This window comes from Esox lucius, chromosome 10 (assembly GCF_011004845.1).
Source record: "Esox lucius isolate fEsoLuc1 chromosome 10, fEsoLuc1.pri, whole genome shotgun sequence".
NCBI classification, from domain to species: Eukaryota; Metazoa; Chordata; class Actinopteri; order Esociformes; family Esocidae; genus Esox; species Esox lucius.
In genome coordinates this window covers 28,277,001-28,301,833 of record NC_047578.1, presented here as the reverse complement: position 1 = coordinate 28,301,833, position 24,833 = coordinate 28,277,001, and the positions used below count along the sequence as shown (strand labels likewise).

The following is a 24,833-nucleotide window of genomic DNA, read 5'->3' as shown; positions in this document are numbered from 1 at the left end:
AAAACCTGCATATATAGTTAAACATTAATGGTGCCTTCACAGATGTGCAAGTCACCCATGCAGATGTGCACTAATGCACCCCTATACCATCATGGATGCTCAGCTTACCCCTCTCGATGTGGAGGAGCAGCGGCTCTACTCTGAGCTCCTCCTGGGTGACCAAGCTTCTCACCCTATCTCTAAGGGATCGCCACCCTGCGGAGAAAGCTCATTTCGGCCGCCTGTATCCAGGATCTTGTCCTTTCGGTCATGACCCAAAGCTCATGACCATAGGTGAGAGTAGGAACGTAGATTGACTGGTAAATCGAGAGCTTCGCCTTGCGGCTCAGCTCTTTCTTCACCACGACAGACCGATACATCGACTGCATTGCTGCAGAAGCTGCACCGATCCGTCTGTCAATCTCCGTTCCATCCATCCCTCACTCGTGAACAAGACCCCTAGATACTTAAACTCCTCCACTTGAGGCAGGCACTCTCCATCAACCTGAAGTGGGCAAGCCACCCTTTTCCGACTGAGGACCATGGCCTCGGATTTGGAGGTGCTGATTTTCATCCCCACCGCTTCACACTCGGCTGCAAACCGTCCCAGTGCATGCTGAAGGTCCTGGTTAGAAGGGGCCAACACGACAACATCATCTGCAAAGAGCAGAGATAAAATTGTGTGGTCCCCAAACCTGCCCCTGGCTGCGCCTAGAAATTCTGTCCATAAAAATTACGAACAGAACCGGTGACAAAGGGCAGCCCTGCCGGAGTCCAACATGCACTGGGAACAAGTTTGACTTACTGCCGGCAATGCGGACCAAGCTCCTGCTTCGGTTGTACAGGGACCTGACAGCTCTTAGCAAAGGACCCAGGACCCCATATTCCCGAAGCACCCTCCACAAGATGCCGCGAGGGATACAGTCGAATGCCTTCTCCAAATCCACAAAACACATGTGGATTGGTTGGGCAAACTCCCATGAACCCTCCAACACCCTGTAGAGGGTATAGAGCTGGTCCAGTGTTCCACGGCCCGGACGAAAACCACACTGTTCCTCCTGAATCCGAGGTTCTACTATCGGCCGTATTCTCCTCTCCAGAACCCTGGCATAGACTTTCCCGGGGAGGCTGAGAAGTGTGATCCCCCTATAGTTGGAACACACCCTCCGGTCCCCCTTCTTAAAAAGAGGGACCACCACCACGGTCTGCCATCCCAGAGGCACTGTCCCCGACCGCCACGCGATGTTGCATAGGCGTGTCAACCAAGACAGCCCCACAACATCCAGAGACTTGAGGTACTCAGGGCGGATCTCATCCACCCCCGGTGCCTTGCCACCGAGGAGTTTCTTGACCACCTCAGTGACTTCAGCCCGGGTGATGGACGAGTCCACCTCTGAGCCCTCATCCTCTGCTTTGTCAATGGAAGACGTGACAGCGGGATTGAGGAGATCCTCGAAGTACGAAGACGACATCCTCAGTTGAGGTCAACAGCTGCCCACCTCTACTGTAAACACTGTTTCCCTCTCCTGAGGCGCCGGATGGTTTGCCAGAATCTCTTCGAGGCCAGCCGATAGTCCTTCTCCATGGACTCACCGAACTCCTCCCAGGCCCGAGTTTTTGCCTCCACAACCACCCGGGCTGCAGCCCGCTTGGCCTGTCGGTACCCGTCAGCTGCCTCAGGAGTCCCACAAGCCAACCAGGCCTGATAGGACTCCTTCTTCAGCTTGACGGCATCCCTTACTTCCGGTGTCCACCACCGGGTTCGGGGATTGCCGCCTCGTCAGGCACCGGAGACCTTACGGCCACAGCTCCGAGCGGCCGCTTCGACAATGGCGGTGGAGAACATGGTCCACTCGGACTCAATATCTCCAGCCTCCCTCGGGATCCAGTCGAAGCTCTGCTGGAGGTGGGAGTTAAAGATCTCTCTGACAGGAGACTCGGCCAGACGTTCCCAGCAGACCCTTACAGTACGCTTGGGCCTGCCGAGTCTGTCCAGCTTCCTCCCCTGCCATCGGATCCAACTCACCACCAGGTGGTGATCAGTTGACAGCTCCGCCCCTCTCTTCACCCGAGTGTCCAAGACATACGGCCGCAGGTCAGATGAGACGACAACAAAGTCGATCATCGACCTGCGGCCTAGGGTGTCCTTGTGCCACGTGCACTGATGGACACCCTTATGCATGAACATGGTGTTCGTTATGGACAAACTGTGACTAGCACAGAAGTCCAATAACTGAACACCACTCGGGTTCAGATCAGGGGGGCCGTTCCTCCCAATCACGCCCCTCCATGTGTCACTGTCGTTGCCCACGTGGGCGTTGAAGTCCCCCAGTAGAACGATAGAGTCCCCAGTCGGAGCACTTTCCAGCACCCCTCCCAGAGACTTTAAGGAATGCTTTCATTAAATATCTAGCCCCAACATTTTTTGGGGTGACATTGCATTTTACAAGCGAATCCAGTTTCTAGGATCAAACCGAAACATACCGCCAGCTACCGCTCATGGTTTAAATATGGCTACTTATTTTCTAAAGTTCAAAGTAATTTACAGCCTGGTCTACTAAATTGGCCAAATCAAATGTAATTTTATTTATGGAGCTTACATGATATGCATTTCAAAGTGCTTAAAGAAAATAAATAAATGTGAGAGATTTCATTTAACACAGTTCAGAGAACGAATTCGACATTACATTACTGGTTGAACTACTGGCTGCATCAAATAGTAAAACAATAATAATAACAGTGGACCTGAGCGAACAATGCATCTAAATAAATAAAATATAAATAGAACAATTCTTAAAAATTTGCTCAGGTCCTCTGGCAGTTTTGCTTTTTAGCAGTTTGCTTTTTTACTGTGTTCATCTTTCAGTGTTTTGGCAGTCTAATTTGGTGTTAGATTCATGATTCATTCCCTGTTATTATGTACATAATACAGGGAGATCATAATAACACCAAAACCAAATTCACAGTACATTCTTGTTACTAATAAGCTATTTCGACCACTTTTCCAAAACATTTTGACAAAAACGTCAAGGTTATGAAATCTTACTCTACTTCTCTGCCATTCAAATCTGAAATCACAACAAAAATAAGTTATATCAATCAAACAACAGGTGTTTCAGTAACCACACTCAAAAACCACTTATATAAGATATTAATATAATGACATTTTAGTTTACTTCTCTACTATTTTCATCTGAAATTAGAACTAAAATATTTTTTACCAATCAAATCATAGCCCAGGGGGAGCACATAGGAAAGATTATAACACATGGCTCACATCAACCCACTAAATTAACCCAGTGAATCAACCCCCTCACCTACCAACCAAAGTATAATAGCAATCTAACTTATAATGTTTAACCTCTGGCTAAAGCAATAACTATAACTAATACATTTGCTCCTTTGTCAACCTCTACCACAGATTTTAGATTAGTGTTATTCAAGACTTTGTTCTCACTTAGTCTACCACAGTATCTGAGCATCAACATAGGTCTGTTCCAGAATGGTATGCTTTTTACTTTCTTCATTTACATAATTTCTCAATCTTTAACATAAATAATGTGAACATGATTGATTACCATACCACAACCATATTTTTAATGGCAATTTTTTTTCATATTGCTGACATTTTAAAGGTGTAAATTCTTTCAAAAATACTTTCCCAAACAACCTAAGTCTGTATATTATTTTGGAAAGTTAGTGTCAAGGTTAACTTATGCTATTGAAACCCTAGAGTTGGTGCAATAATTATATTAATAAATGAAAGAGTTCCTAATTGGTCCTTCTTTCACATTAACTAAACATGTAAGAAAAAGACAATTATCCAAGCACCGAAAGCCTTATTTGGAGAGAACAAGGCTTACTGAAACTGCAAATTTAATGTTTGTGGATAAAGGATTCTGATTAAACAACAAATAACATGCCCTCAAAGATATTTTGTTTAAAAAGCATGTGCAGGATGTCTGATATTGGCAGTTTGATTTTTACCAGTTGGCTTCACAACCTGGATCCAAGTTTAGAGAATAAAGGCACCAAATGTTTTTTTTGAAAGGATGACTACATGTGGGTTCCTCGACCACGGCCATCTTGTAGGGGCAGTGGTGGTTGGGGCTCAGTGCCCTCCTGTGTTGCCGGGGAGTCAGCCAGGAGGAAGGAGTCATTGGAGTGGGTGCTGAGACGCAGTGGAGCTAGACGGCGGAGGTTGGTAGGGGTCCAGGGCAGTCTCAGCTGAGCCCTCTGAGAAGGGGCCACATTGCTGCTGTCCTCCCCAGCTTCAGCAAGCCATGGAGGAATCTGTGGCATTGGTGGCATAGGTTCATTGGAGTCCATCTCTGCCATGTAGGCTGGGTTGACAATTCCAGCTAAACCAGGAGGGAGATTTTAATTAGTAAAACAATACTTTACAATTAAAAATGACTGTAAGTACATTTCCTTAACTAGTAACAAAATCATCTACTATCATATTATTAAAGACATTTATCATTTATCTTGTATACAAAACAGAATAGATTTAAGGTTTTAGCTTCACTGTCCAAAAACATACAAAACATAGGAATCAGAATTGCCACTTCACTAAGTACAGTACATTCACATTTTTTTTTTAATGGTGCTGCTAGTGGTAGAGAACATACAGACAAAATGTAGAATGGGAAAGGGTATGTTTTTCATGTTCAATAAATTGGAAGCAATTAAAAAAGTATTGCTTTGTCTTTATCGGGTATTGTGTTGGCAGCACTGATATCTTTAATAAGTATAAATTAAGTCTACAATGCAACAAAATGTGGAGAAAGGGGTCTGAATACTTTATAAAGGCACTGTATAGTTTAGATTTCTCTTGTATTACTAATTACCTTCTTATATTTTAAAATCAAGTTACTAAATAACAATGACATTTGTTCATAGCCTTCAATCAATCAATCAATCAAATGTATTTATAAAACCCTTCTTACAACAGCCTTGTTTGCAAATTTTTAACAAGAAGGCCAATATTTATGGAAGGCATTGTATGGAGGGCACAGTATGTAGAGCACTGTTAATGTCCTTTACATGAAATATCCTAATATCAAAAAAGGTTATTGTTGGGTAATTGAATGTTTTATTGTCTGACTTTTACAAATGCAATTTTGTAGATTTTTGTAAAAACTTTTTTTTATTGATATTAAGAAGGCTCTCTTACCTCCGCCTTTATAGGCTGCCATGGGAAATGAACCACCAGCTGCATCACCAGCACTGTCTCCTTCAGAAAACTCAAAATCTGTCAGAAATCACAAATCAGAGAAAAATAAATTATGTTGTTCATTAATTCTGTGTTAATTCTCTTTTATGGCTTTGCATTTCACTTTTCATTGTTATGTTTTGTATTGAATATACTGTATTTGAAACAAAAATAAATTGTTGTCATTAGATTGTTCTAACTGCTACACAACCTTTTTTCGCAAAGCTGTCAAACTGTCATTACTTTGTTATAAATTGCACTGCCTTGATAATTGAAACATCCTGTGTTTTTTCATAATCCCTGTGTTTCCACACAGGTGGAAAAACATTTGGCAACCTTGACAGCTGCATTGCTTTTGTTACATTTCCTAAAAATTGGACAGTGAACTTATTTGGGGATTTTTATCAGCAAATGTCATAGATTTTCAAGTTAATTTAAGTCAGGATATAACAAGCCTTTCAAGAATAATCAATACCAATTGGAACGGCATTTTGGAGAGCTTTAGGCATTTGTGTATGGTGAAGACGATTTTTCTGTATATATTTACCTGGGCTCATATTTTGCAATAAAGCGTTAATGGGTTTTAATGGGTTAATGAATAGTTTATTTATAATTTTAGGTCTATAACATATCAATGATGAAATAATCAGTACAAAACAAAAACAGACCTGCCAACCCTGTCCAAATTTTTAGAGTACCAGATGTGTGAGGCAAATAGCCTCCCCACCCCCCCTTTCTTGACAGCCTTCCATTAGTTTTGTACATTATAGAGTACTTTTGGATAGTTTGTGTTTTGAAAATGGAGACTTTGAAAACCACCCAGACCCCTGGTCTTTTATTAAAACATGTCGGATAAGTCCTGTCCATTTCATGTACTGTGTAGAATGGAGATAATTATGTTTAAAGGATCTCTTTTTAGATAATCTTTAGTTTCCCGTTGGCTGAGCCAGCTAAGAAGAGCGAATGTGTCTTAGTGAGTGAGTGAGCAATCGAGTGAGTGAGCGAGCGACTGACTGACTACCCCTTGTTAATTAGCGTAGTGTTTACAGAAGCAGACTTGTAAACTATAGGTCCTGAGGTCGCATTTCCTCGCAGGCAAAGCAAAGTATGCATTGTGAATTATTCTGTATAGACGAAACCTTCGCTGGCTAAAACCGTTAGTATCTACATTATCTACATTATAGTAAGCCTGAAATAAAACAGTTTATGGTTATATTGCGACTGTTTCTGGTGGATTTTCAAAGTATTTGATGGCTTAACAACGTAGTTACGTTATAGTAAGCCTTAACTGAAACTGTATACGGTTATATTGCGACTGTTTCTGGCATGGAATAGTTCATCTTCAGTCTCGCTAGCAATTGCTCAATTCTTATGATTATTCCTAGGAAGTTAGTAGATACTAGTAAGCCTATTACTGGCTAATAAGTAGTTAAAACGGCCAGTGACAAAAGCAATACAGTTCATAGACGCTATGTGGTGGTAAACTTAATACTTAATATGAAACTTTAGTCAGTTTAACACAATCCTCAATGGAATCTAGCAACTGCTGAAATGTGTAATGCCGTCGCGTAGTGGTTAAAGACAGTGCCTCTCATGTGGAAGGACTAAGTTCAAATCTATTTAGAGCATTTGGTGCTGCAGCATCTCTATACTGGCCTCCACAATCACCAGACCTCAATCTTATTGAGATGTTTTGGGATGAGTTGGACCGCAGAGTGAAGGAAATGCAGCCAACAAATGCTTAGCATATGTGGGAACTCGGTCAAGACTGTTGGAAAAGCATTATAGGTACCTTATAAAGCCAGTAGAAAGAATGCTAATAGTGTGGAGAGCTGCCATCAAGGCAAAGGGTGACTACTTTGAAGAATCTAAAATATAAATTTATTGTATGTTTAACACTACTGGTTACTACATTATTCCATACATGATATTAGTTTTGATGTCTTCACTATTATTCTAGACTGTGTAAAATACTAAACATAAAGAAATACCCTTGAATGAGTAGGTGTGTGCAAATGTTTCGCGAGTACTGTACATTTGGCTTCTTGACTGGATACTGTCTTTGTTTCAGTATTTTTACAGGTCGAGTACAAAGTAATTGAGCTTAGTCTATGGTGTTGTTGCTTAGCCACCAGCTCATTAGTGATGTATCTTGTCATATGGTGCATAGAAGTTTACATACACCTTAACCAAATACATTTAATTCACAATTTAATCAGCAATTTAATCCTAGAAAAAAGTCCCTGTGTTTGGTCAGTTAGATCACCATTTTATATTAAGAATATGCAATGTCCAAATTATAGTAGAGAGAATGATTTATTTCAGCTTTTATTTCTTTCATCACATTCCCAGAGTCTGAAGCTTACATACACTCAATTGGTATTTGGTAGCATTGCCTTTGACTTAGGTCAAATGTTTCAGGTAGCCTTCCACAAGCTTCCCACAATAACTTGGGTGAATATAGGACACTATAACACTAAATGTCTGATCTTCACATCCTTTGATATTTGGTTTCTCTAGACCATGGTCTGTAAAAGATGTATAAGGCAAGCCTGTATGTGAAAAAATTGGTTGCAATTAAACAAACTTTCAACTGGGTGTGGTTTTGTACATATAGGCATATTTTTGAGCAACCGTTAATCGTATTATAATCCAACTAGATACACATGTTGAAATGCTACTCCTTTAGCACCAAATGTCCAATTTTCACATACTAAGATATTTAGACCAAGGTCTGTAAAAGATGTGTAAGCCAAACCGGTATGTCAAAAGATGTGCCCACTGTTGACCAATAAACCTTCCAGTGGGCGTGGTTTGGCACTTATAAGCATATTAATGAAACACTGTTGATCATATTATAATAACACTTACTACGCATGTTCAGAACCATGAAAGGACATACCAAGTGCAAGCATTTTCCGACTGATCACACAGGGTCAATGCTGAGCCAGACATCTATTAGAAGTTCACGCCACTTACTCCATTTGACATAGAGACTGAAAAAACTGTGGATAACTCCATGTCCTCACAGGGAATATATTTGCCATTGAAAACCATTACCTCCGCCTTGATGGTTTTCTGACATTTTGAATATGTGATAAACACTTAAAATCTACTCCTATAGAAGACATTGTCCGATTTTTATCTATGGACAGAGGTAATTTATCCATGCATACCCCAGAATATATACAGGTGCTGGTCATAAAATTAGAATATCATCAAAAAGTCAATTTATTTCTGAAATTCCATTCAATAAGTGAAACTTGTACAATTTATACATTCATTCCACACAGACCGATATATTTCAAGTACTTATTTCTTTAAATTTTTATGATTATAACTGACAACTAATGAAAACCCCAAATTCAGTATCTCAGAAATATTGTGAAAAGTTTCAATATTGAAGACACCTGGTGCCACACTCTAATCAGCTAATTAACCCAAAACACCTGCAAAGGCCTTTAAATGGTCTCTCAGTCAAGTTCTGTAGGCTACACAATCATGGGGAAGACTGCTGACTTGACAGCTGTCCAAAAGACAACCATTGACACCTTGCACAAGGAGTGCAAGACACAAAAGGTCATAGCTAAAGAGGCTGGCTGTTCACAGAGCTCTGTGTCCAAGCACATTAATAAAGAGGCAAAGGGAAGGAAAAGATGTGGTAGAAAAAAGTGTACAAGCAATAGGGATAAGCGCACACTGGAGAGGACTGTGAAACAAAACTAATTCAAAAATGTGGGGGAGATTCACAAAGAGTGGACTGCAGCTGGAGTCAGTGCTTCAAGAACCACCATGCACAGATGTATGCAAGACATGGGTTTCAGCTGTCGCATTCCTTGTGTCAAGCCACTCTTGAACAAGACACAGCGTCAGAAGTGTCTCGCCTGTGCTAAAAACAAAAAGGACTGGACTGCTGCTGAGTTATGTTCTCTGATGAAAGTACATTTTGCATTTCCTTTGGAAATCAAGGTCCCAGAGTCTGGAGGAAGAGAGGAGAGGCACATAATCCATGTTGCTTGAAGTCCAGTGTAAAGTTTCCATATTCAGTGATGGTTTGGGGTGCCATGTCATCTGCTGGTGTTGGTCCACTGTGTTTTCTGAGGTCCAAGGTCAACGCAGCTGTCTACCAGAAAGTTTTAGAGCACTTCATGCTTCCTGCTGCTGACCAACTTTATGGACATGCAGATTTCATTTTCCAACAAGACTTGGCACCTGCACACAGTGCCAAAGCTACCAGTACCTGGTTTAAGGACCATGGTATCCCTTTTCTTTAATTGGCTAGCAAACCCGACTGACCTTAACCCTATAGAAAATCTATGGGGTATTGTGAAGAGGAAGATGCGATACGCCAGACCCAACAATGCAGAAGGCCACTATCAGAGCAACCTGGGCAACCTCCAAATCCGAGGCCATGGTCCTCAGTCAGAAAAGGGTGGCTTGCCCACTTCAGGTTGGTGGAGAGTGCCTGCCTCAAGTGGAGGAGTTTAAGTATCTAGGGGTCTTGTTCACGAGTGAGGGAAAGATGGAACGGGATATTGACAGATGGATCGGTGCAGCTGCTGCAGTAATGCAGTCGATGTATCAGTCTGTCGTGGTGAAGAAAGAGCTGAGCCGCAAGGCGAAGTGGAGAGTGCCTGCCTCAAGTGGAGGAGTTTAAGTATCTAGGGGTCTTGTTCACGAGTGAGGGAAGGATGGAACAGGAGATTGACAGATGGATCGGTGCAGCTTCTGCAGTAATGCAGTCGATGTATCGGTCTGTCGTGGTGAAGAAAGAGCTGAGCCGCAAGGCGAAGTGGAGAGTGCCTGCCTCAAGTGGAGGAGTTTAAGTATCTAGGGGTCTTGTTCACGAGTGAGGGAAGGATGGAACAGGAGATTGACAGATGGATCGTTGCAGCTTCTGCAGTAATGCAGTCGATGTATCGGTCTGTCGTGGTGAAGAAAGAGCTGAGCCGCAAGGCGAAGCTCTCAATTTATCAGTCAATCTATGTTCCTACTCTCACCTTTGGTCATGAGCTTTGGGTCATGAACGAAAGGACAAGATCCCGGATACAGGCGGCCAAAATTAGCTTTCTCCGCAGGGTGGCTGGGCGATCCCTTAGAGATAGGGTGAGAAGCTCGGTCACCCGGGAGGAGCTCAGAGTAGAGCCGCTGCTCCTCCACATCGAGAGGGGTCAGCTGAGGTGGCTTGGGCATCTGTTTCGGATGCCTCCGGAACGCCTTCCAGGGAAGGTGTTCCGGTCCCGTCCCACCGGGAGGAGACCCCGGGGAAGACCTAGGATACGCTGGAGGGACTATGTCTCCCGGCTGGCCTGGGAACGCCTCGGTGTCCCCCCGGAAGAGCTGGAGGAAGTGTCTGGGGAGAGGGAAGTCTGGGCATCCCTGCTTAGACTGCTGCCCCCGCGACCCGGCCCCGGATGAAGCGGAAGAAGATGATGATGATGATGACACAAAAAAAGTTACTTCTCTGGCAACAAATATCTGATCTTCACGCACTGAGATATTTGGCATCTATGGACGATAATCTTCAAAAGTATGTTAGTATGTTAAAAAACATGGCCGCCATTGACAGATGAACATGGGCAGGGGCGTGGTTTTACACATAAATACAGTGGGGAGAAGAAGTATTTGATACACTGCCTATTTTGCAGTTTTTCCCGATTTTTGCATATTTAATAATGGACAAATCCGATCAGTGAAAAACACCTTTATGAAGGTTATGTTGCGCTTGTTTGGCTAATTAATGACCAAATGTCTCTGCGATCAAAGATGGTTGAACAAGACGATTCACCAATTTGACCGGAAGTTCAAATCTTGATTACCTTCCTGTCTCTGAGTCACTCATCTTGTCACCTGTATCTGACTTTGTTTGATAAACAATCTTTAGCAGACAAGTTTCAAATCGTGAAATACCACATATGCGGCAGACCAGACATCATGTAATGTTAAGTTGATCAGTCTTTTTTCTTTACCGGACGACAAGTAAGGTAGGTAAAACTCTCTAGTCTGACATTTGCAACATCAATAAAAACTATAATGAAATATAAGACAATTGAACAAAATAGTAAGGTAGACGATAATTGGGAATGTGTTTGTATTTTTTTACTACGGCGGAAATTTCAGAAATGGTCATTAATAACATGCTAGTTAACATTTTATGTCGCTAGTAATTACAAAACATTGACGACCTGATAAAGTTATAATTTGGTATACAATAAGATATTTTTCGCTGGCCTAGTGATATGATATTTTAATAATTGTATATATATTTTCATTAAAGCTAGATTTATTTTACAACGTTTGTTGCCATCAATCTACTGACGTAGTTCCATTGCTTTTCTTTCCCTCAGTTGTGCTGTTTCCAGTGCAGCTCAGATAAATCAGAGCTTTTATCCAATCAGATGTGCTGTCTCCGGGTGAAAATCTATGCTGAGACCTATAGAATTTCGAGTTAATCCCATCTTCTGTTGAAGCAAATGGGGAGGAGGTTGTTGATTGTCATATTCTTCAACCAATCGGATTTCGAGTTCGCCATATTGTGACTGTTCTTTGGCACGTAGCAGCCTTCTTGCTTGGCTGCATGCGCATTTTTCAGGTGGTGTGATCGGAGAGCTAGCTACCTAACTGAGGTAAAACTAGTTAGCACGTAATGCAGGAACATTTAAGATTTATTTTCTTTCTTTAGTGAGGTTTAGATTGTTAGATGTAATGCTTTGAGTTAGGTTTTTTGTTTAGATTTGTACTGAGCCCTGTTGTCTTTTTAACTCACAATAGAGGAGAAGAAATGCATTTGGTGGCGGATTTACTGGCAAAGCCTTTTTTGGGAAAACATGGAAATTGCGAGGAACCAGGGAAAGGATTTGTGTGAGAGGATTTGTGTGGCACTTTCAATCGATCAACTACGAAAATTACACCTATCTTACAGCATCGAAGGAACATTGTTATTATGAGAACGTTCTTATTTCTTTGGTACCTGTAATGTCGTTGATTTGGGCTTTGCGATGTATATTTGTTTTGCTGCATCCTGTCATACTGCGTAATGGTAATGTACATCCCTGATGGTTTCATTCGCCATACTTCATGATTAAGTTATTACTAGTGTTGTAATCCTCTTGTTAAATCACTTTAATCCACTGTCATTGTGAATATGGGATGGTTACGTCGAATGACAATAGCCTAATAGCCCATAGGATTAGGCAGCCATACATGCTAAGAATATTAGATTTGCATCCATTGTGCTGAAGTTACTAATCGTTATTGGTACGGATAAAGTGCCCCACTTTGGATATCAAATGCATGTCCAACACGTTTGTTTTGGTTACTGACCTATATCAACTTGACCGGTAAGCAGGTTAGTACGGTATCCAGCTAATAGTTTGTTTTAACCAGCAAGGTAGTAGATAAAATCTAGCTGCCATCTACAAAAGTTGTGCAGTGGCTAATGACTTTCAAGAGGGGATGATTACTTTGTCAATGAAATTACGCTATATGGGCTTAGACAATACACTGAGATGCGGATATAGGGGTATACCGATATCAACTCTAGTTAGAAAATTGATGTCATTGATTGTGGCCAGCTGTTACTACCTCCACGATATCCATGCAACTGGTTGTGTACCATTCGTGTAAAGGAGTTGGTATTAAACGAATTGCACTAATTAAACCGTTAAAAACAACTATACCGCTCTATACTTGCAGCCCTATTATTTATTTAATATTTGGGAGCAACAGTAACACTCTACTTTAGAGATTAGTCAGCAACAATAAGACTTCAGATTGTTGTTGATGTTGCCTTCAAAATGAATGTCTGTGGTGAGTCTGTGAATTGTGTTGTGTAGGCTACATTTTCAAATGGATTAACTATGTGGGGGAAATGATAAATCAAACAAAATTACAATTTGAATAAAACTTAGATAGGTTAAAGAATATTATATGGTGGAGCACAGAAGAAATGGTTAGAGCCTATATAAGCTAATTGAGAGAACATGATCTAATATAAAAATCCTATTTTTATGTTATTGTTTTTTATTTGCTTGAGCTCATTTGCTTTGGGGATTGATTGTGTAACACATCCAACCACACTAGATGTGTTTACACTGCATCTTAGCCTAGGTCTAAGAGCATCTTAAGCCCTGGGCTAAGGGCCTCCTATGCCCAGGGCTAAGCAAATGTTCACACTCGCATAATTTGAAGTGGGAAAGCACCAACCTTAGCCTAGGGCTAGCTGGCCATGCTCTGGAGCAGTGTTAGCACCGACCTTTCAGGGCTAGCTCCAGAAGAATTGTGACAAAATAACCAGTGTGAAACAGGGTAAAAAACAAACCATAGAACGTTTATTGTCCAATCACAAAAGCTGCCCTTTCACTTAATTTACATATGCTTGTGATGTGCACCATTACCAACAGCTTCGTATGTTTTGGTCCTTTCACTCTGCAAATATTTGTCGTTTCAGTACACCTGCTCTATCTTAGAAAAGTAGTTATTGCAGCTTGCTTTGGATGTAAATCCAGCAAATATGTCAAAATAATTAAGGTTGACTAATGTTTTCTCTTTCTTTGCGTAGTTATGAGAAAGCAGTAACATTCTTCGCATGTCAGAGAGAACGCAACATTTGCAGCTTATCATAGAATGCAAAATGGTATTGTGTTGTATTTGTCCATTATCCCAGGACTAGTGTGAATCATTAGGCTAGGGTTGACAAACTTTTTTGAACGCAGCCTAAGCTGACCTGGAGCCAGTCTTAGCCTGGGACAATGCTGTGTGTAAAGGCCTTATATTTTCCATCCCTCTAATATAATGTACAAGTGATATCTTTTGCAGAAAAACTCTTCAGTACCGCAGTGAATGTGTTGTACGTAATCCTCAGGAGAGTCTGTAAAATTACAAATATAATGTGAAATCATGGGGCACTGTGTTTCATCCCGCAAATATATATATATATATTTTTGTCTTTCTTCAACCCCCAAAGCAACACACTATACTGTACATGGAATTCACATTGGCTCATTAATTAGCAGCTAGTTGCTTTTATTAGGAGTCTGGTTAGTTACTCTAAAATTATTCTGATGACATTAATATAATATCTCACAGTTTAGCTATTAATAATTTGCCTTTTAGATAGGGTGTTATGAATTCCAGCCTCAGTAGCTAATTAATCCACTGTTTCCATTTGCACAATTACTTGCTACTATAGGCAAATATTTAGTGGAATGCAACCTAGCAGACTAGTTAGCTCTATTGTTGATATCTAGCTAGTAATGTTAGCTAATGGAAATATATTTAGTTTAATCTAACGATAGTCCTTCAAAAAACATTCTGGTGACATGATCAATATAACGTACGGTTTAGCTAATAATAATTTGACCATTTAGGGATGGTGTCATGCTTTCAAGCCTTAGTAGGTAATCTATGCTCATATAGCTAAGCTAATTCTCTTTTTTTATTTGAACAATGACTTGCTAATATAAGCAAATGTTTAGTGGAATGCAATGTTTCCATGATTATTTCATCAAAAATAAATGCTAAAAGAGTCTCTGTCTAAACTAGCATTGGTTTACCTTAAATCATTCTGGTGACATGAACATTAGAACCAATGATTTATGCCTATGCCCATGCCCTACCAAAATCCACATATTTTTACATTAAGTATAGGGAGGGTATTTTCCAAATAAAATAAAATCTGGAAAGGTGTTGGCTATATTGTTGCCATCTGTAATAGTTTTTAGATCATTAAAATTAAACAAAAATCTAAGTTTGCTCAATCATTGATGTTGATACACATACTTAAGTAAACATACCTTTGACAAAGATAATGATTATCTGTTCTTAGCCCATCATAAACTTACAACCAGCAAAAGCTGAATTCATTAATATGCTCTGCACTGGAGAAGACTGAAAATTCCATTCAGTTATATTTACCATACAATTAGGCTACATGTACTACATTCAAAAAAATTCCAACAACTACCTAGTTACATTGTTTGGTGCTTAAGGTGTTGTACTGCTCTGATAGTGTCAGATTCTTGATGTATCCATATTTATCTGAGGCAGAACATTTTATAATAATACCAACTGAGGTAAATGTCCTGAAAACTATTGCAATTAAACATGCAAGTAAATTCCGTTTGGCCAGTGACGGCATAATAGCCATTACAAAATATATTTTGGTCTTTTCCACTCAGTGAGACTACATTTGCTACACATGATCATGGTTATGATTTTATTTTGTGTTAATTATGTTTTAAGTTGGCCACAAGGGGGCGCTATAGGAGAAGAAAACGTGTGTATTGCTTGCAACAATGGATGTAAGTAGCTTTTATTTTTTTATTCCAGCTATTAATAGCTTCAATGCTTAAACCCGCTAAATACTGCTTGCAGCTTTAATTGTTATTATTCCTCTCCAGGGCCATTTTCAGAGGCCCATAGCTCATTCCCCTCTGGTTCAAAATGCTTCAAACTTGATTGGAAACGGCCAAGGACCGAAGGACTGTTGCCATTATGGTACCGATACACCTCATGGTGACACAGTAGCACTCAGTCAAAATGTAAAAAGTTAACCTCATATCTCATTAACCGAATGTTTTTAGAGACATGCAACCAAAGTTCCAGATATGCCCCTTCTCATGATGACCAAAAAAGTCTCTGTGGTCTTTTTTCCTAAATTTTCCTAAATATTTCCTCCATTTTGAAACAATGTGGCCTCTATAAATACTAAAAGGATTATCCTAGAAAGATGCTACTTGCTTTACAGATAAACCCCAAGGCCAGGAACGAACCTTGAAAGTAACAAACAGCTAGCTCTCATGGTGGCGCTATAAACCTCACTGATTTTAAGAAATGTTCAAAAAATCTGCCAAATACATTAAACTTTCTGGATATGTTAATCACTAAATTAGGTAACTGAGACACTCATTGTTTGCAATTGTTTTAATTAATGAAGCCAGAGATTAATCAGCTTAACAAGCTAAATCTTTTCCCATTTAAAGTTAATGGTATTAGGAATTTAACCCTGGTGACATATCATTTTGGCCACTGCGTGTGACGTTTGAGGAAGAGGATTTTAGATTTTACTCAGGAGGCTCAAGGCTAGGTGGCTAACGCAGGGTGGCTAACTCTAGGTGGCTAACACCAGGTGGCTAACACAGGGTGGTTAATGGCGCGTTCCATTTGTACTCAGAGGTCGGAATTTCTCAGTTCCAAGTAGGAAGTTTAAACTGGAACACCCCCTCAAAACTCATTGGACTTATTTTTGATTGAGACGAGTCAGTCAGATGAGCCAGTCAGAATAAGTTGGAGTTCAACACCCTAAAGACAGCCGAGATAATAGAGGACTTCAGGAGAAGCCCAGATGCCCTTCCCCCCATTGCCGTGGGTGGCTCCCCAGTCCTTCTGCTTTCTGGGCACCACCATCGCAAAGGACCTCAAGTGGGAGCTGAACATCACCTCTCTTACAAAGAAGGCACAGCAGAGGATGTGCTTCCTGCGGTAGCTGAAAAAGTTCAACCTGCCAATGACTATAATGGTGCATTTCTATACTGCCATCATAGAGACCATCCTGACTTTCTCTTTCACTGTCTGATACACTGCAGCCACTGCCAAAGTCAAGGGTAGGCCGCAGCGCATCATCTGCTCTGCAGAGAGGGTGATTGACTGAAATCTGCTGTCTCTACAAAATCTACACACATCCAGGATGCAGAGACGAGCAGAAATGATTGGGGCATATCCCTCTCACCCTGGAAATTGACTGTTCAGAGCCCTCCCCTCTGGAAGAAGGTTGAGGGCCTATCAAGACCAAAGCCTTTGCCACAAGAACTGTTTCTTTTCTACAGCATAGGCCACATGAACATGACCCCAGAACCAAATTGACTACAGCCCACTCCCCACATACACACTCAACCATCAACTGGACAAATCTATAACCCTTTCCCACATACATATACAACCCTCAACTGGACAAATCTATAACCCCTCCCCACATACACAACCCTCAACTGGACAAAATCTTGCACCTTGTTCTTACCCTGGGAAAATGGTAATATACAGCTCTGGAAAAAATTAAGAGACCACTGCACCTTTTTCTTTCTTTTCCAAAAAAGTTGAAAAGGAAGGTTTTGAGTGAGGAACAGAAGCATTTAATTTGCAGTGGTCTCTTAATTTTAACCCTTCTGTTCCTCACTCAAAGCCTTCCTTTTCAACTTTTTGGGAAAGGAAAGAAAAAGTTGCAGTGGTCTTGTAATTTTTTACAGAGCTGTATATACCATTTGTAAAGAAAACATGATTAAGCAGGGAAAACATGTGCAGAGAACTTTTATTTCTTATGGGATTCATATTCAACTGTAGGTTATAACAGAATGGCACAATCAGAAAACAAACCATGGCAACAAAGGAAAAACATTAACTGACCCCTGTTCAGAAGTCTGGATACCCTTAGTTCTTAATACTGTGTATTGGCCTCTTTAGCATCACTGACAGCATCCTCTCTTTGGTAATAATTTTCTATGAGGCCCCGAATTCTTACAGGTGGTATAGCTGTAAAAATGCCTCCAGGTCATACAAAGTCTTTGGTTGTCTTGTGTGAACCGCACGTTTGAGATCTCCCCAGAGTGGCTCGATGACAGTCAGGAGACTGTGATGGCCTTTTTCTGCTGTAACCACTGTAGGGTCAACTTGACCTTGTGCTTACGTTCATTGTCTTAATGGAAAGTCCAAGAATGTCCCATGTGCAGCTTTCGTGCAAAAGAATGCAAATTGTCTGCCAGTATTTTGTGATAACATGCTGCATTCATCTTGCCATACATTTTCACAAGATTTCCTGTACCTTTAGAGCTCACACACTCCCAAAACATCAGTGAGCTACCACCATGCTACACAGTGGGGATGGTATTCTGTTCACTATATGCCTTGTTGACCCCTCTCCTAACATAGCGCTTATGGTTGTGACCATAAAGCTCTATTTTGGTCTCGTCACTCCAAATTACAGTGTGCCAGAATCTGTGAGGCGTGTCAAGGTGTTGTCAGGCATACTGTAACTGGGCCTTTTTGTGGCATTGGCACAGTAAAGATTTATTTCTGGCAACTCCACCATGCAGCTCATTTTTGTTTAAGTATTGTCATATTGTGCTTGTTGAAACAACCACACCGTCTTTTTCCAGCACAGCCTGTATTTCTCCTGAGGTTACCGGTGGGTTTTTCTTTGTATCCTGAACAATTCTTCTGGCAGTATTGACTGAAATCTTTCTTGATCTACCTGACCTTGGCTTGGTTGCAGAGATCCCTGAAATGTCCACTTCTTAATAAGAGATTGAACAGTACTGACTAGCATTTGCAAGGCTTTGGATCTCTTTTTATATCCTTTTCCATCTTTATAAAGTTCCATTACCTTGTTACGCAGGACAGTTCTTTTCTGCTCCCCATGGCTCAGTATCTAGCCTGCTCAGTGCATCCACAGTAGAGCTAACAAACTCACTGACTATACCCTGACACTAATTGCAATTTAAAAAGCCACAGGTGTGGGAAATTCACCTTTAATTGCCATTCACACCTTGTGTAACAAGGCCCAACATTCAAGGGTATGTAAACTTTCCATAAGGGCCATTTGGGTGATTTCTGTTATCATTATGATTTAAAAAGGAGCCAAACACCTATGTGATTATAAATTGCTTCACATGATCACAATCCGTAAATAAAGGCATGATCAGCATAACTGTATATTTTTTTGTAATTTATGAATGCACAGTCAACTATTCTTATGCTCAGTCCACTATTCTTATTTGTTTTCATTTCCCTTATTCCTTTTGTATAAATTGTTTCACCAACGGCCAGAACAAATACCTTGTTTGTTGTGAACCTTACTTGGCAATAAAACTCTTCCTGATTCTGATTTTAGCTAGCTAGGTAACATTACACATCTACAGTCAATCTGCAAAAATTAAAACTAGGTCAAAACATTTTCTTACTAATTATTTAACTTTCTTCAGAAATGGTATTGTATTTTCAAGCTACAGTAATGTACTACAAATTAATCTGCATCAGGGCTCAATGAGGATGCACTGAGTGGAATATTCAGTCAGACATCAGTACAAAAATGAAATTCCCAAAATGTTTTGGGAAATGTGCCACCTATGAATACGTACAAACAAAACATAAGAAATAAGGCTAAGCACCACTGTTATTTAAGGACAACCCTCCCCTCAACTTTGTCTTATAATGCAAAAAAGAGAAATTACCTTCATCCCCATAAGAATGGATTTTACTGTCATCTGCAGGTTTTCCATTTGACATCTAAAATTGACACAGAAATACAAAAAATAAATCATCACATTATCTTTAAGAAAATGGCTATGATGACAAGGGGGTGGGGTGGGTATGGTGCAGCAACTTGCCTTTTCTGTCTGATCTTTCTTTGAATGTTTGGTTATTTTCTTAGGTTGAGCAACACCCATTTTGGCAGACTTGAAGGACTCTAAACGGCTCCTCATTGTTCTCTGGAAGATTTCTTGCACCTCATCCTCATCCCTGTTGACAACAGGCTGCTTCCGACTGTATGTGTGCCTCTGTTGGGTTAAGGAATAAGGGGAAGAGAATGTTTAAACCGGAAGGGTTATCTATGTATCACCAATTGTGGATTAACAAGATTCAGGAGAAAATGTTTCAAAGGAAACAAAAAGTAAAAGGATTGTAACTAGCTTGTTGGTACAGAAACAAATAGAGACAACATCAAACAGTGATTGGTGGTATTTTCTAGAACACAACATCTGTTATAGATACATCATTCTTTTGACAACTTTGCAGCTTTTAAAGGGATGCATTTGGGTGTTTTCAGAATGTTTGTTCACGTTTTTAATTTGCCCTGAATCTTGTGCAGAAGGACAAGGTAAGGTACTAAAAACATATTTATATCTCTTGAAAAAGTGTCTCACTCTTTTGTAACTTGACATTCCTATGAAAAATACAGACTAGGATCCCAACAACTTCCCTAGCAGTTAGCTACTATTTTCCGCAGAAACATGCTTACTATTGATGTGTAGTTGCCATGTTGTAACCTAGTTGTTTCCTCTTTGTTTCAATGTTGTTTCCTGGAAATAACCTAATTAAATCTATCCTGCCAAATAAAGTGATACCAAGATTCTCAATCTGGTTTAGATTGAATTTAGGACCACTGCTTCACAAACAAACTAATTAACTATTATCCCTTAAGCATCTTGACTGGTCACACTACATGAAAAGCCAGCACTTGAGCAGTGTAATGTGGACAACTAAGTCTGACACACCAGATATGCTATGCCAAGACATGTTATCTACACAAATAGGCGTAGTGCAAAATTACTAAACACTTTGGTTACTTTTGATAACTTAAGTAGCGTCCCTTCTCCCTGCCTACTTACCAACGCCTTTGTTAACTGGGCTGGACAGTACTATGTCATGGGAGTTTGAACCTGTAGAGTAACTCCACCACACATTTCCCCCAGCATACCGCAGGTATTTAAAGAGTAATGACTAATGCTTTCATGAGCAAAAATTACTCAAACCAGGCTTTTGTCCCTCACATCTGCCCTTGCTGCTCTTATGAAAAAGGACACATTGTCTATAGGAACTCAACTCCACAGAATGTTGTGTACACTGCAGTATATTGTCTAGGTATAATCAGAGGAGACTCTATAAACTCTATCCAAACTCTTCAGTTTCTGCCCAATCCACCTTTGTAGAAGTAAATGAAAGCCTTGATTCCTGAGAGATCTGGAAAGACAATTTCACCACCTTCTGTATGACCCATGGACTAATCTGACACCCAGATTCAACCCCTGGTCTCCCAATGATACAGCTAACTGCAAGATTTCTGCATACACATGCTCTAGTTGCTCTAATTAAAGGGTATTAGATGGTGGCACAATCTTGTGGGCTTTTATGGGCCTGTTCTGAGGAATTGTCTCTAATTTAGGCCTAATAAAATCTCTGGATCAAGCTTACATTTTAATGCCAATTAAAGTTTTAATCCAGGTGATTTTAGAATAATTGAAAGTAGGTAACTAAGCAGAGCTGTGGTTTTTATTGGTGTTGAACCCTAAAACAGGGTTTATGTGAAATACACATAAGACTAATTCTAGACTAAAAGCAGGTTTTTCTTTTTATGTTTACCCAATATTCATCCTTAATTTCCACAGTGAAATCCAAGCCATGAATCATCCTAGCAATTCTTAGCAAACTCAGGAATGCCAAAATATGTGTCTTCTAAAGCACATCTGATGCCATTTTGGTATTTGACAAGCTGCCTTGTATACTAGGACGTCTATACCAAAATCCTTACGTGTTGGAGGGGATGCGTTCTCCAGGTTTAGGACTAGGCTTCATTTGGGTACAGGAAATCACAATTCAATTGTCTTTAACATTACCTGTTTCCTGCCCTTATACAAGTGCTGTTGCAGTAAATGGTGTGCATTAAAGTCTTCCGACTCCCTCATCTTCTGGTCCTGCTCATGCATATTCAGGCTGACAGAAGGCACACTGTCCCGCCTAGAAGGAAAGAAACATAACATGTTCACTGTCGGTATTTTGCTAGCCACTGGAGGACAGAATAAAACATGTACTAGACTATCATCAAGCTGTGGAGCAAAAAGGAGCACTACAAAACAGTTAGCAAAAGTGTCTATCCTAACTGCTCTTTCAATTTACTTTGACTACATATAATGCTTTCATTGCACACATTTAAGCATTTTATGATCATAAAATAGTGAGAAATGTTTTATTAAATTATTTGTGTAATTGTAATTACAATGTAATTAACGAAGTTAAACATCTTGAATGACAAGAAAATATTTTAATGAAATTTTTTACCTTATGCATTTTAGACTGAAGATTTGTAAAGAACAGCACTTTTGTAGTTTTCTTCATACATTTGTTTAGCTTTATGTGCCTTAAATAAATTATACAATTTAAAGCTGTAGTTTTTTGGGGTGAAAGTTGGCCTTTACGTTATACTGATAAATGGGAGGATACTAGCTAGTTTACCACCCATCGTTGGTACTTTTTACTCCCTAAAATAGTTATTCATAGGGGTTTGAATCTGGGAATTTAATAGATTTGATAAATTGCTTCAACTGAAAAGTGTCAACAGTCAGATTCTTCAGCCTCTGTTGCCTTTTACCTTGCCTGACAGAAAGAGTTGCAATAGCACAGTGAGTGAAGGAATGTTTGCTGACAATAACACCATTCACGCTGTCCGATGCATGACCAGAATGCAGTGCATGGGTGTTCAAACTCTTTCACTTTCCACATTTTTATCATGTTACAGTCTTATTCTAAAATTGATAAAAAATGTATTCTTCATCAATCTGCATTAGAATGTTTGCAAATTAATTTAAAAAAATAGCATAAATATTATAATATTTAAATATGCATTAAAGGGAGGGAGGGAGGGACGGAGGGAGCGAGCGAGCAAGCCTTGTTAAATAGCGTCGTTGTTAGACGTGATAGGTCTCAAGTTTGAATCTCGTTACAGTAAAAGCAAATTATGCATTAGGATTTGTTCTGAATAGATGAAAACTTTGCTGTAGCTGTGTAAACCATAAAATTGTTCATGGTTATATTGCGACTATTTCTGGTGTATTTTCGAAATACAACCTTCTGTAGATAAGTTATTGTAAGCCTGAAATAAAACTGTTCAATTACATTGCGACTATTTCTATGCATGACTTCTGGGGTAATATAGGCTAAAACCCCTTGGGTGATTCTTTTGACAAAAAAGTCAGTTATCATCACCTATATTGGTAGTTATTGAATCTATGTCATTCACAAAAGAAACGTTTTAGTTTTGTGCCATGAAATAGCTTTGGCTGTGTTAAGTTCACATTCAGTCTCGCTAGAAATAGCTCAGATCTTATGACTACACATAATACTGGCTAATAAGTTGTTAAAATGGTCACTGGCAAAAGCCATACATTTCATAGATGCTATTTGTGGAGGAGGTAAACTTAATAAAAAACGTTAGTCAGTTTAATACAATGCTTAATGGCATCTAGCAAAATATTCAACCTTGGTGTGATGTTAATGAGTGACACAATGATCTAATGTCGAGACGCTATACCGACACTGAGCAATCGTCTAGCACCATGGTGTAGTGGCTAAAGACAAAGCCGCAAGTGGGAAACCTGTGTTCAAATCCAGTGAGGGCAGCAACATTTATCACTTTTAATTGAAAACCTTCACCAAGGATCTGGGACAAGTCTGTCAATTTAGTGGCCATTACAGAGCCCAGACTTGAACGTGATCAAATACACTGCTCAAAATAATTAAGGGAACACATAATCATCACCTGTTTTGGTGCAAATGAAAGTGACAACAGGTGCACCGGAGAGGCAACAGCAAGACAACCCCCAAAAAGGACCACAGAAAAAAAGGGCTCTCTCTTTACCCTTCCTGACTGATTCTTCTTTAGTTTTGCATTTTGCTAGTGTCACTACTGGTATCATGAGGCAGGACCTGCAGCTATTCAGGTTGTAAAGGTAGTCCAGCTCCTCCAGGATGGGACATCCATACATGCCTTCGCAAGAAGGTTTTCTGTGTCTCCAAGTACAGTCTCAAGAGCATGAATGAGATACCAGGAGAAGGGACCGGTATCTGCTCCTCTGTGTTAGAAAGAACAGGAGGAGCACTGCCCGAGCCCTAAAAAATGACCACCAGCAGGCTACTGGTGTGCATGTTTCTGACCAAATTGGAAAGGCATCCATATGCTAAAACACTGCGGGCTAAAACACAGCTGGCTAAACTTCATATGTCTTTTTCGTTTCTTCATTTCCTTTTCAGTCTGTTATGTACAAACCATGCAGATGTCAGTGGTAAGAAATATTATTACAATGTATATGATTAATAAATAATGTCAGCATTCAAATACAAACACATCTGTCAAAATAGCTAGCTAGTTAGTAACGTTTTCAAGTTACTGGGTCAGGTCACTTGTAAAGCCAGCCACCGTTTCAAGTTTTCTACTGTAGCTTCTATATATAGCTAGCTACTGTAGCTAGCTATAGTACCGTAACTACATGTTGTTTAAACCTGCGTGAAGTTGGCCCCCCACCAAACGCAAAACTCCGGCAAAATAGGCACAATCGTTTGTGCTTCGTTTGTACCGGTTTGTGCTGTTAAAAATGTTGTTTGTGCTGCTTCTGTAATTTATATATTTGACATTTAATTATTGGTGATGATGTCACTCAGACTCCCAACATGCTCCAAACTGAGTCAAAACACGCTCATTCGTTTATGTTTCGTTTGTGCAGTTAAAAATTTCATTTGTGCTTCATCTGTGTTTTTAATATTTGAAATTTAATTATTGGCGATGAAGTCAGTCAGCCCCCCCAAATAGTCTCCTTTGTTTGTGCTTCGTTTGTGCTGGTTTGTGCTGTCAAAGGTTTTGTTTGTGCTGCTACAGTTTTAGGTGCATAGCTACATTCCCACTGGATAGCACACTGGCTTTAATCTCTTTTCACTATAGCTCTGTCACTATCGGTAAGAAAGCAGTCGCAAAAAAAATACTGATTTGCCTGAAATGATTTGGCTGAAATGATTGAGCCTATTTTAAGTGAATTTGACCTAAGAAATATTATATAATCTAAAAAAAATTATAGCAGCACAAACTAACATTTTATACGGC

At 40.0% G+C, this 24,833-nt stretch overlaps 1 protein-coding gene across 1 annotated transcript in view; it reads right to left on the bottom strand.

Annotated features, from left to right (window-relative positions):
* Positions 1 to 2,547: 2,547 nt before the first annotated feature.
* Positions 2,548 to 24,833, bottom strand: part of slc9a3.1 (solute carrier family 9 member A3, tandem duplicate 1) — a 68,635-nt gene continuing 46,349 nt past the window's right edge. The window contains exons 12-16 of the mRNA XM_010900880.5: positions 21,580 to 21,700; positions 19,573 to 19,743; positions 19,417 to 19,471; positions 5,156 to 5,233; positions 2,548 to 4,340 (exon numbers count right to left, since the gene is read on the bottom strand). Of these exons, the coding sequence (XP_010899182.1) occupies positions 4,036 to 4,340; positions 5,156 to 5,233; positions 19,417 to 19,471; positions 19,573 to 19,743; positions 21,580 to 21,700 (730 nt within the window). The 3' untranslated portion in view covers positions 2,548 to 4,035. The remainder of the gene's footprint in view (positions 4,341 to 5,155; positions 5,234 to 19,416; positions 19,472 to 19,572; positions 19,744 to 21,579; positions 21,701 to 24,833) is intronic.